Here is a 12,391-nt window from a genome sequence, read left to right on the forward strand (position 1 = left end):
CTGGTTGTAAATAGCTGCAGTACAGCATTTTATGCAGGTCTACTTTAAGCAATCAAAGTCAGACAATTGACCCAGTATTTTAAATAAATAAAACCGACGCATCAGGCTATGATGCGTTGTGCGCTTGTAGATTTGCTATTTAAAAAAAACAGATACAGCAAACAGCAAGTCATAATGCCTGGTTTCTATTTAGTGTGCAAGGCTTACATCCGGTCTAAAGCCCACCCACTGTATGCGCTGATTTCCATACACATTACATACACGATCCGTATCCTCCCCTCACCGGATGTTGAATTAACAGTGCTAACGGCCGTTTTACACAAACGATTTCCCGACATTTCCTTTTCAATTGATACCGTTTCGTAGAGAAGGCCTACACAAACGATCTATATACCAAATGAAAGCCTGCATTTCGTAGTTTACATAGTATATATCCTTTTTTTAAATGAGCAAAAAATGAGCGAGTTATGATTTAAAGAAAAGACGAGTGATCTTGGCTCTTTGCTCTTTAAAGGTATATTCAGTGATTTCACTTAATTCAAATATCACTTCTTTTTTTGTTTTGTTGTGATAATCCTCTCTACTATAGAGTGTGCTGGCCATATAAGGAGTTCCTCCCTGTCCCCAGTTAACCCCTGGGGGTCAAAAAACCTTAGGTTTCGTTTTTGACTCTCTATCCTGATTGGACGAAAGGCTGGGTCCCACAGCCAAAAACGAAACCTATGGTTTTTTGAGTGAAATCACTGAATATACCTTTAACACACGACACAGACAGCTAGCTAACTAGGCTGGCTAGCTAGCTTCTAGCCTGTTGTTTGTTGGTGAAAGACTCCAGGCTGGGAAGTGTATTTCAGCGAGTAGCTATACATGGTTTTGTTTATTTTCTGTAAAGTATAACCCAAATGCTCCTCCATAATATACTATAGCCATGTAGAATAATTCTGTGTTTACAAACACAAGCACGCTAATGGGCGGTGATCAGAGCGTGAAACCTGAGGACAAAGAGATTCCAGGACCAATTGAAAACAACATGCAAATCTCTGAACTGCGCTTCTCTGCCCCCAAAACAGTGTTAAAAAAACAAGCCCACTTTGACGTATAAATGTATACATTTCATTTGCCCAAATGAACAATCTGTTCGAATGAAAACCTTCAACATTCAAACTGTGTTAATATGAGAAAAAAAAAGAAAATCACATAAAAAATTATTTATTGATTTAAGGCAAGTTCATTCTGGCGAGATGAGGCATATTCTGCTGGAGTTGGTCACAAATGTCCCAAGAAACTAGCTAGCCTAGCCACCGAGAGAACAGAGCAGCTGAGTTGATTAGGTGTGGAGTGGTGCTCGTTTGAACCACGGCTAGAAGGCTGTTTCAACCAATCAGATTGCTTCCTCGAAACGACATGTTGTATAATATGTGATGATGAGGCAACGGTCTAATTCTTCTTGCAACATTAAACCACCATGAATACCATGGGGGGGGGGGGATTTTGACATTTTGTAGAATCGTTCTCAGGTCTAAATGGGATAATATCTACCGGTATATCCTTATAATGTACACATGGGGGAGGAATGAAAGGGTGAGGTGGAGAATGATGCCCAGGTTGAGAACATGGATGAAGGGGGTGACTTTTGCACTATATCGAGTGAAAGGTCTTGGGAAGAGCGGGTGAGGTATTTGGGGCAGATGACGATGATGATTTCCAATTTATTGCGGTTGCGTTGGAGAAAAGGGTATTTTGCTTTACTTCTGTGAGACAGGCAGGGGGGTGGAGTTGGTGGCTGTGGACGGTCTTGGTGGAAAGAGCACGGGGAGACAGACAGACAGTCAATAACTATGGTGTAGAGGAATGGGTCAGAGTTTATGGAGGATAGGGTGGATAGATCTTTATTTGTCATTGCAACGTGTACAACGAAATTAAAAGTGCCAACCAATCAGTGCATCATATCACAAAACAACATAAAGCTAAAACAATACTGAATCTGTTGGTCCCTGACTTGATCACTCTGTACCGTGGGAAGTGTCTTTCATAATGTTCTGAGTAGTTCTTCCAGTGTGGGGAGAGGCCAACGATCTTCTGTGCTGTATTTATGACCCCCTGGAGCTTTTTCCTCTGTACCACTGTACAGCTGGTGTACCACACACATATGCAGTACGTTAGTATGCTATCTATGGAGCACCGGTAGAAGGACACCAGCAGTCTCTGTGTGATGTTGTTCCCCCTGAGCACCCTCAGGAAGTAAAGTCTCTGCTGGGCCTTTTTCAGCAGCTCAGAGGTGTTCGTGCTCCAGGTCAAGCCCTCCTCCATGTGTACTCCCAGAAAGCGGCAGGAGGACACCCTCTCCACACAGTCTCCATTGATGAACAGTGGTGGAATGACTGTTTTCTTCCTCCTGTAGTCTATGACCAGCTCCTGGGTCTTAGATGTGTTCAAGAGCAGGTTGTTCTCTCTGCACCAGTCCGTCAACTGCACCACCTCATCCCTGTAGGCTGACTCATCTCCCCTGGAGATGAGCCCTACTACTGTGGTGTCATCCGCGAACTTCACCATGGTGTTGTGGCGGTGGGCGGGGGTGCATTTGTGTGTGTAGAGCAGCGGGCTCAGCCCCACAGCCCTGTGGGGAGCCGGTGGGGAGCCGGTACTGAGGCTGAGGGACGTAGATATAATTATGATGTCCCACTCTCACCCTCTGACTGCGACCAGACAGGAAGCTCTTAATCCACATGCAGGTGTTGTGTGGAAAACCCAGTTCCCCCAGTACATCCACCAGTCTGTGGGGGAGGATGGTGTTGAAAGCAGAGCTAAAGTCCACAAAGAGCATCCGCGCGTAGCTCCCCTGCTGCTCCAGGTGGGACAGTGCAGCATGGAGGGCTGTGGCTACGGCGTCCTCTGTGGATCTATTGGCCCTGTAATCGAACTGGTGGGGGTCAAAGCCACGGGGCAGGAGTGATGTGATGTGACCCCGGACCAGCTTCTCAAAGCACTTCATCACCACTGGTGTTAGTGCGACTGGCCGGTAGTCATTTAGACTGGAGATGTTGCGCTTCTTGGGCAGGGGGACTATGGTGGAGAATTTCAGACAGAGTGGGACAGTGGACTGGTTGAAGATCCTGGTGAAGACCCCAGCCAGCTGGTCCGCGCAGTCCTTCAGTACACGTCCTTCAGTGACGCCGTCAGGACCCGCAGCCTTCCTCGGGTTGTGAAGGTGAAGCTGCTGTGGACCGTGGGGTGTGATGTTGCTGCCTCTGGTGGCTCTGCCTCGAAGCGGGCAAAGAAGGTGTTTAGCTCCTCTGCCGACGAGACGTCACCCTCGACAGCTCCGACGGTAGTCCTGTATAGTTGGTAAGATGCTGGACTCCCTGCCACACCTGCCTGCTGTTGTTGCTGTCCAGATGGTCCTCAATCCTCCTCCTGTAGTCAGCCTTGACCTCTCTGATGCCTCTCCTCAGGTTTGTTCGGGCTGTGCTGTAGTGAGCCCTACCCTCAGACCTGAAGGCGGTGTTCCTCTCCTTCAGCAGCCGCTGGACCTCCCGGGTCATCCAGGGCTTCTGGTTGGGGTAGACCCGGATGCGTTTGTCCACTGTGACATTGTCTGTGCAGTTTTTAATATAACACAGAACACTGTCTGTGAACACATTCAGGTCCTGGTGTTCAAAAACATCCCAGTTGGTCCTGTTTTTGTGATGGTGGAGGCAGTTTTCCTGAGGGGGGCATATGCAGGAATTATGGTCAGACTTGCCCAGGTGCGGTAGTTGTTTTGCCCTGTAGCCAAGTTTGATGTTAGAGTAGACCGTGTCCAGAGTGTTAGCTCCTCTCGTAGCACATTTAACATGCTGATGGAATTTGGGGAGTGCTGCTTTCAAATCTGATTAAAGTCCTCCGCTACGATGTGTACAGCGTCAGGATGTCTGCTCAGCTGGCTGCTAATGCTGCAATGTAACTGTCCGATAGCCACACTAGCATTAGCATCCGGTGGAATGTAAACAGCCGTTGTCATGACAACGGTAAACTCTCTAGGGAAGTAGAAGGGTCTGCATTTAACAGTCACATACTCCAGGTTCGGGCAGCAGTGACTGTCTACAATCACTGTATTTGTACACCAGTTGTTATTGACGTACATTACAGAGCCCCCCTCCTTTGCTCTTACCCGAGTTCTCCGTCCTGTCATGACGCTGTGCGGTGTAGCCTGTCAGCTCGATAGCAGAGTCCGGTATGAGTGGGTGAAGCCAAGTCTCCGTGATCAACATGATGCAGCAGTCCTTCACGGTTTTATTAGCTGAAGTCTGTAGCCTCAATTCATCCATCTTGTTAGCGAGGGATCTGGCGTTTGTGATAAAAAGGCTGGGAAGCGGTGGTTTGAGCGGCTGCCTCCGTAGCCTGGCTAGCGCGCCAGCACTGCAGCCTCGCTTCTGCCTCCTCTCTCCGCGCCGCCTTCGCCTCCTCCCGGCGGGGATAGTGAACCATAAAGAGCCGGGGCTCCTTGCGATGTCCGCCGGTGTGTTGTGCAAGCGGTGAAACTCGGCTGTAACACTTAAACTCCTATCCTAAGGAGATCCTGCCGGCTGTAGGTGTTGTACGCTTCACAAAAAGTACATAGAACAAAGAACAAATACACAACAAGCCATACAAAGCACCGACCGGGAGAGCACTGAGCCGCAGCAACTGTGTGCGCCGCCACATATGGAGTATGTGGTGGTCAAGCATGCACGCACACACACACAAACACAGACAGCATTGTACGTACCCTGCGGCCTTGTTCCTCACTGCGGTAGGCATGCCGGTACAGACAGGAGAAGACCGCTCCAGGGGGCATCAGTTCACTGCTCTCATTCCAGCCGTGTGTGTGACAGAGCCGCGCTGCGTCACCCTGACATTTCTTATACAAGATAGGATCCAGTCTGACAGAGGATCACAACCACACATATATGCAGTTTTTTTATACAATATAATATACAACATACACATCACAAACGTATCAATGGAACCGAAATCAATGGAAGGTTAAAGATAAAAGAAATGTCTATGTCTTAATTTTCCTCCACAGTCCTCACAAGAAACACAAAACGGTAAACAGTGGAATACATTTACATAACATTACATATAGGGAACACAGCATAAAAAAGAAATACACCTAAAATAATCATGAATGGATGCAGCTTTGGTTTTCAAGCAACCATTTTTTTCAGATTGTATTTAAAAGATGGAAATGTAGCACAATCCCTTATACATTTATATTGGGCTACAACAGACTGCACTTACTTCCAGTCTCTGGAGATGAAGTACTGCAGCTCCAGCAGTCTGTGTTCACAATCCTCCACCATCTTCTCTGTGTACAGGTGTTCCATTAGACAAGACAGGATCCTGCACGCACGCACGCACACACACAGACAGTCCATTAGCCTGTGCTCGTACCAGGGCTATGCATGCTTTTATACAGGTGTGTGTGTGTGTGTGTGTGTGTGTGTGTGCGCGCGCGTGTGTGTGCGTCTTGTTTTCAGCTCACATGGGGTCTCCATTGCGGATGTGTTTACATGCTGTCTGGATGACAGACTCACAGGCCTCGTTGAGCGCCCGGTCGATCCTGTAGTCGGCCCCGGGGTCCGCGGCCTGGATCAGAGACTGGAGCTGCAGGGAGACCAAGAACACAGCCTGTCACTTGTGTGTATAGAAACACTTTATTATTGCAGTGGTGTCCCCGAGGCGTTTTGTATAGATTGGACTTTATTTACGATAGGTATAATGTATTTTATATTACAGTAAAAGTGTGGCATATAAAGACTCACCTATCGGCATTGTAAAAATCATGCATGCCATCTTATTTCATTCTATTTCCCGGATTGTATCATTTATCATACATTTTAATTGTTATGTCAACTACCGTACGATGTTGGTTTTGTTTATACAGGTTATGCATTTGCTGTTAATATTATGAGGAGGGCAGCGGTGGCCGAACGGTTTGCGGAGCGGTCTTGATATCTGAAGGTCGCTAGTTCGTATCCCCGGACCGGCACGTTAAAATTACCACCGCTGAAGTGCCCTTGGACAAGGCATTGAACCCCTACCATGAAATGTTCTATGAGCAGGGCCTGGCTGTAAACAAGTTCTTGAGCTTAGTCCAGTTACACTGGGTAAACATAGTACCTTTCCTTTCGTACCTCACCAATTCAATTTCCTGTGCATATATTGTACTTTCCAAAATGAGCACTAGCCAAACACAAAATAATGTTGTGTTCTCATTTATCTAATGCATCTAACGGTTCCTAGCAGCCCCCAGCAGGTATACAGCACTATCTGTTGATCGTGTAGCTGAAAGATGGAAACTCAGAACTTTGTAATTGTTAAAAATAACAAAAAAAAATAATTAAAAAACAAAATATATATATATATACATACATACACATTTTAACGAAAAATGAACAAACACCCGCACACTGTCTTCAAATGCAGTGACCAACTTTTATTCAGGGACACAGCAACGTTTCGGCCTAGGGAGGCATAAAAGCTCTATACGGAGAAATGATAGACTACCCAGTGGCGGTACATCTCAATGATCACAAGCATGACGTTTCTTCATTGCGTTTCTGCAGCATTGAAAAGGTTGATCCGCCACATAGAGGTGGCGATCATGATTTGCTATTAAAAAGACGTGAAGCATTCTGGATCTTCACACTACAAACACTGGCACCTAGAGGCCTTAATTCATGAAGCTTCAACCTGCAAAATGTTTCATGATCATGATTTTGTATACTCTATTATTTAATAATATTACCAATTGTATACGGTCATGATTATTAATATGTTTTCTTATTACTTTGCACTGGTGTATTGAGTTTTTATATGACTGTTTGTTCTCATTTAACCACATGAGAGTACCTGTCACCTTAAGTGAGTGATGTCATTTCTTTGGTTGTCCTGATAGGCTTACCTTTAGGCCAGACAGCCTACAAAAAGGATGCTTTCCCATTTGTGTTCATAAAGATAGCCTGATGAAGGCCGCAGAGGCCCAAACGTTGCCGTTTCCCTGAATAAAAGTTGGTCACTGCATTTGAAGACAATGTGCGGGTGTTTGTTCCTTTTTCGGGCACCGTACCCTCTCCTACGCACTTGTCGCCTGTAGGTGTGCAAAAGCCTTGCTTTTCAGGTTTTTTTTTAACAAAATGGACAAAATTCTTTGACAAAGACCTCTGCCCTTTTTCACGCAGCCTTTATACTTCAAATAATAATTAAAAACAGATGGATAGAAGTGTGAAAACCTTGTCCTCACCGCATTCTGACAGGGTGCGTCCATGGTGCTGCCCTTCTCCCCTCGGCCCAGTCTCATCAGACAGTGGAGGGTGCGTCCCTTGCGGTGCAGTCCAGAGCAATGGGACTCGATCTCCGTGCGGCAATGGAGCACAATCTCTGGACTCAGAGAGAAGTCCTCCATCAGCATCCTCCTGTAGTCCAACATCTCCCCCTGACACTCCCCGGTCACAGCACGGCCTGGACAGCACACACACACACACACACACACACACACACACACACACACACACACACACACACACACACACACACACACACACACACACACACACACACACACACACACACACACACACACACACACACACACACACACACACACACACACACACACACACACACACACACACACACACACACACACACACACACACACACACACACACACACACACACACACACACACAGGGACAAAAATTCATCCATGGCACAGTGTTGATTTCGTCGTCTAAAACTACGAAAAATGTTCGTCGACTATCCTTTTTCACTGACGGAAACTAAATGGAAACTAAGCTATGATGACTAAAAGTAAGACTAAAGTAAGACTAAAGTAAGACTAAATATATTGACAATTTCGTCAACAAATACAAACTAGACTAAAATGTTAGGAAGGGACTAGACTAGTGGACAAAATATCCAGTATAAGTCACTCATTTTACACTTGGTTGCATGCTGAAAATAGCAGATCTACAAGCTCACAACGAGTCGCATTGTGAGCTTGTAGATCGGCTATTTTCAGCAAGTGTAAAATCAGCCATCACGACACCACCAAGGCCCCTCAAAATACATTTTAGTCGACTAAATGAACTGTAGATTTAGTCAACTAAAATCTTATGACAGTTAGTCTACTAAAACTAGACTAACACTAAAACATCTTAGGTGACTAAAATGAGACTAAAACTAAATGAAGTTTCATTCCAAAGACTATGACAAACTAAAATCAAAATTTACTGCCAAAAACGACACTGATCCCACGACACACACTCCAATGCAGCTCACAGTGTTTACATTTGACTAGTATTGATTGTTTTCATTATTTCCTTATTCTATACTTTCTCAATTAATCAAATAATCGAGAAGCGAAGTCTTATTATATACCTAATACATGATGCTGAAGTGGTTCCCCCGGGACCACAAGAGTGTTACATTTTCACTACTTTTAATTTATGGGATTTCTTTGATATTTTCTTCATTGAATTCAAAAACTTAATTGAATTTTGTCTTTAATACATGGAAATCTTTGCTTTTTTGGGCAATGTTTTTTGAAAATGTTTTGAAATGTAGCGAATTGTGGGAATACAAAATGCATTTCCCCAGCAGTGGACAAGTCCACTGACACCAGTGATAATGCTCAGTTGGCGGTGTTTGTGAGGTATTATGATGATACCAGTGATAACGGTCAGTTGGTGGTGTTTGTGAGGCATTATGATACCAGTGATAATGGTCAGTTGGTAGTGTTTGTGAGGTATTATGATGAGTGTATGAGTTTATTGAGTATCAATTTAGTGTTTGAGTGGTGCAACCACTCAAACACAGCTATGTGCGTGTCCCTCACTGTGTCCGAGCACGAAAATAGAGTTTTTTCAGTTCCAAGTATTTTGTAGTTGCAGATATCGTGATATATCGTTGATGAAATGTTATACAATATATCGATATATCGCAATATATCGAATATCGTGATATTATCGTTATCAAGGGTCTAATATCGCGATATATATCGTATTGTGATGTACCCATATCGTCCCACCCCTAGTAGGTACCCTCACAAAAACATGCAGTAATCCTGGTCTCTAAAATCCCCCTGGCCAGCCGGGGCGCCTGATGGAGGGGAAAGGAACTGCAGAGGGAGTGTAGCGCCCAGGATTACATTAGATAATTGACACTGGGTGAAAAAATGGGTTACAAAATTGTGGGATAAAAATAAAAATAAACAAAATGTAGGAAACCCAGTGCTGTGGAAACAGTGCTCTACTGTATATCCGACATCCAGCCGTGCACCCACCTCTGTGCACGGCTGACTCCAGGCAGAGCAGCAGGTAGGAGAGGCGTGCCTCGCGGGCTCTGGGCAGGCTGGTGTCCAGATTACAGCGATAGCGCCTCAGGTCCGACTTGCACGCCTTGGCCAGAGAATAGCTCACCTTGTAGTCCTGAGCTATCAGCTTCTGACGGGTGGTCAGCGCATCTCGACACTGACACACACACACACACACACACACACACACACACACACACACAAAGTAAATAATTCAGTCAAACGATAATCTAGATCAGTGGTTCCTAAACCTTTTAGCCCGTGAAAGATTTGACGGGACCGATCTACAAGCTCACAAAGCGTCGCTACACGCCATGTTGTAACTTGTGAGCTTGTAGATTGGCTATTTTCACTTCTAATTAAACCCTTGTTTTCTAATTTAAGAAATGTCTTAAATTTTTCTTTCAAAAAAATAATTGAATTTGTTTTCAATTAATGAAAAACAAAGAATGAGAGACAGAGAGAGAGAGAGAGAGAGAGAGAGAGAGAGAGAGAGAGAGAATGGGGTAGATTATCAGGGCTAACACCTCATCTAAACAGGCAAGGAGCGAGTGTTCAGACGGCGATTTCACACGAAAAACTGTTCTCATACGGAGCGTCGCCGTTGCGTTGCGACGTAGCCTGAACCAATCAAATAAATAGTAAATAAATAAATAGTAGCATGTAGATCTCAACCAATGACAGTGTTTGAGAGGCCGCGAAACCTCGCTCAAATAGAGACTCTGCGAGCGAATATAGGAGGGGGTCGACGACCTCACTGCACGCTCGCGGTACGTCAGAACAGTCTCATTGAAAAACATGCGTGCCGGTATTCTAATGAGATTTCATCGTTTGCGCGCGTCGCATCGCCGGCAGTGCAGATGAGGTGTGAACCAGGAGGCAAGAGGCCAGAGGTACCTTCTCTGACATGGAGTCTTCAAACTTGTGGTTGAACAGACACTTGTACACCTTCCCTTCACCAGCCAGGGTCTGATAACACACAAGAAATAAAGTAGGAACGTGAACAATGAGGGACATTTGCTTGCACGCACGGTTGCACGCATCAGAGATATAGGTGACAACAGAAACGCATCAGAGATATAGGTGACAACAGAAACGCATCAGAGATATAGGTGACAACAGAAACGCATCAGAGATATAGGTGACAACAGAAACGCATCAGAGATATAGTTGGCAACAGAAACGCATCAGAGATACTGTAGGTGCCAACAGCAACAGGTGATTCATTCTCATCTTCTTCTGATATTTCAAATTTAGACCATTCAACAATGATTCATATTCAGCAGCAGTAGTAGTAGTAGCAGAACTACAAAATCAGATATTCACCACAAAAGAGATTTAGGCCATTTCTCAATTCCCCCCTTCTCCATGGCCCTTAGCCCCTCCCCTTGCTGATGCGCGTGAGGAGGAAGGGTTTTCTCAATTCTCTTTGGAACGAGGGGTAGGGGCGAGGGCTAGGGCTAGGATCCCCTTCAAACGAAGGGACATCGCGACCTGACTTAAAACGGAGGGACATCACAGTGGCGAAAGGCGGACGAGGTAAGAAGCCTTTTTTGTCCTTTATTATGGAAAAATATGATAATAACCAATATTATTTTAATGTATTAACAATCTGCATCGAAAGGTTAACGTTACCTCACGTGAACTAACGATATGCTACGGCGTTGCATTCATACAACGTTACCCATTAATTTGGCATCGGCGCTTTATTCTTTTTTATTTACCGCCGGTGCCCCGGTGGAACAACTCGGATGCAAGCTAGCTTAACTAGCAGGCATCAGTCCGACCCCCCAGACCACGATATTTCAACATTCTGCAGTTTTGGAGCTCTTAAAAGTCGTGAAATAGCCTACTGTACCTACATAACGCTGTTGCTGCATAACGTTGGCTACTCGCTGCAGTGATAGCTGATGTGGTTTTATCATGACCAATGTTAAGCTAATCCCCACAAGTTGCAAAACTTACATAACTAATTAGCAATGGTGTTTTTTTCCCCAGGCAAACCAGCTATGGAACAGACTGCAAGCTGCTGTACAGCCTGTATATTGGATGGAGATGAATCACGATGGCATTTTCATTGTCCTAAATGTTGTTGAAATGTAGCATACCACCACTTGTCATAGGACATGATAGAAAAGTAGTAATTACTGTTCTTAATATTAAAAACAATGAACACAGTGACCACAGCCCCTTCTTTCTATACTGTAAATAGTTTTTCCTTTTTCTAACCCTGTATATGATATATACATATATCTGTACCCATTCTATACAAACTGTTAATATAATAATCAATGAATCAGGTACAACTGTTGGGCAGGTGTCAGAATGAGCTATATCTAGCTGAATTACATTCTGCATGGTGGGCTACCAAGATGAGACAAAATTACAATATATTTATTTCATCATAACCACAGCAATGTTATATTTACGTTCCATCTCTTCTCCCAAAATAGCCGATCTACAGCTTATGGAAAGTTGTTTCCACAGTGGGTTATGGGGACCGCCAGGGGTCCTTGAGAGTTCCAGGGGGTCCCCAGCTAAATGATAGTTTGTACAATTAACATTGATTTTACAATATAAATTGGGGGTCCCAGAGACAGAAATGCCATCAAATGGGGGTCCATGGACTAATGCATGTCACACTGGCGGTACGTGACACTGCTAGATTCGTAAAAATCTATGGGGTCCCTGGCATATCTCTTCAAATGGGGGTCTGTGGGCTAATTAGGGCCTGTAGTGAGCTTGCAGATCAGCTATTTTCTGAGAACAGGTTGTATATCAATATATTCTATCACATATCAATATCTACAAGGGACGTTCAATATTTAGGGACGTTCCAATTCCTAGGGGGATGATTTATCCCCCTGCACCTTGACACTCATTATGTAGGGGCAAGGGGAAGGGGCAAGGGCTGAGGAGTAGGGTTAAAAAAGGAATTGGGAAAGGGCCTTAGTGTACATGTAAAAGAGGAGCGGACCAAGTATACACTTCGGTACATACAGCACAATCAGACAGATTGTGTCTGTGAGAGAGAGAGAACGAATGAAAGTC

At 44.7% G+C, this 12,391-nt stretch overlaps 1 protein-coding gene across 1 annotated transcript in view; it reads right to left on the reverse strand.

Annotated features, from left to right (window-relative positions):
- Positions 1-12,391, reverse strand: part of LOC310854944 (Golgi apparatus protein 1-like) — a 59,947-nt gene that overhangs the window by 22,703 nt on the left and 24,853 nt on the right. The window contains exons 6-11 of the mRNA XM_083759713.1: positions 10,238-10,309; positions 9,311-9,497; positions 7,268-7,485; positions 5,507-5,628; positions 5,263-5,364; positions 4,748-4,901 (exon numbers count right to left, since the gene is read on the reverse strand). Coding sequence (XP_083615839.1) covers positions 4,748-4,901; positions 5,263-5,364; positions 5,507-5,628; positions 7,268-7,485; positions 9,311-9,497; positions 10,238-10,309 — 855 coding nt within the window. The remainder of the gene's footprint in view (positions 1-4,747; positions 4,902-5,262; positions 5,365-5,506; positions 5,629-7,267; positions 7,486-9,310; positions 9,498-10,237; positions 10,310-12,391) is intronic.

The sequence above is a fragment of the Protomyctophum parallelum genome (assembly GCF_964188405.1).
Source record: "Protomyctophum parallelum genome assembly, chromosome: 2".
Lineage (NCBI taxonomy): Eukaryota > Metazoa > Chordata > Actinopteri > Myctophiformes > Myctophidae > Protomyctophum > Protomyctophum parallelum.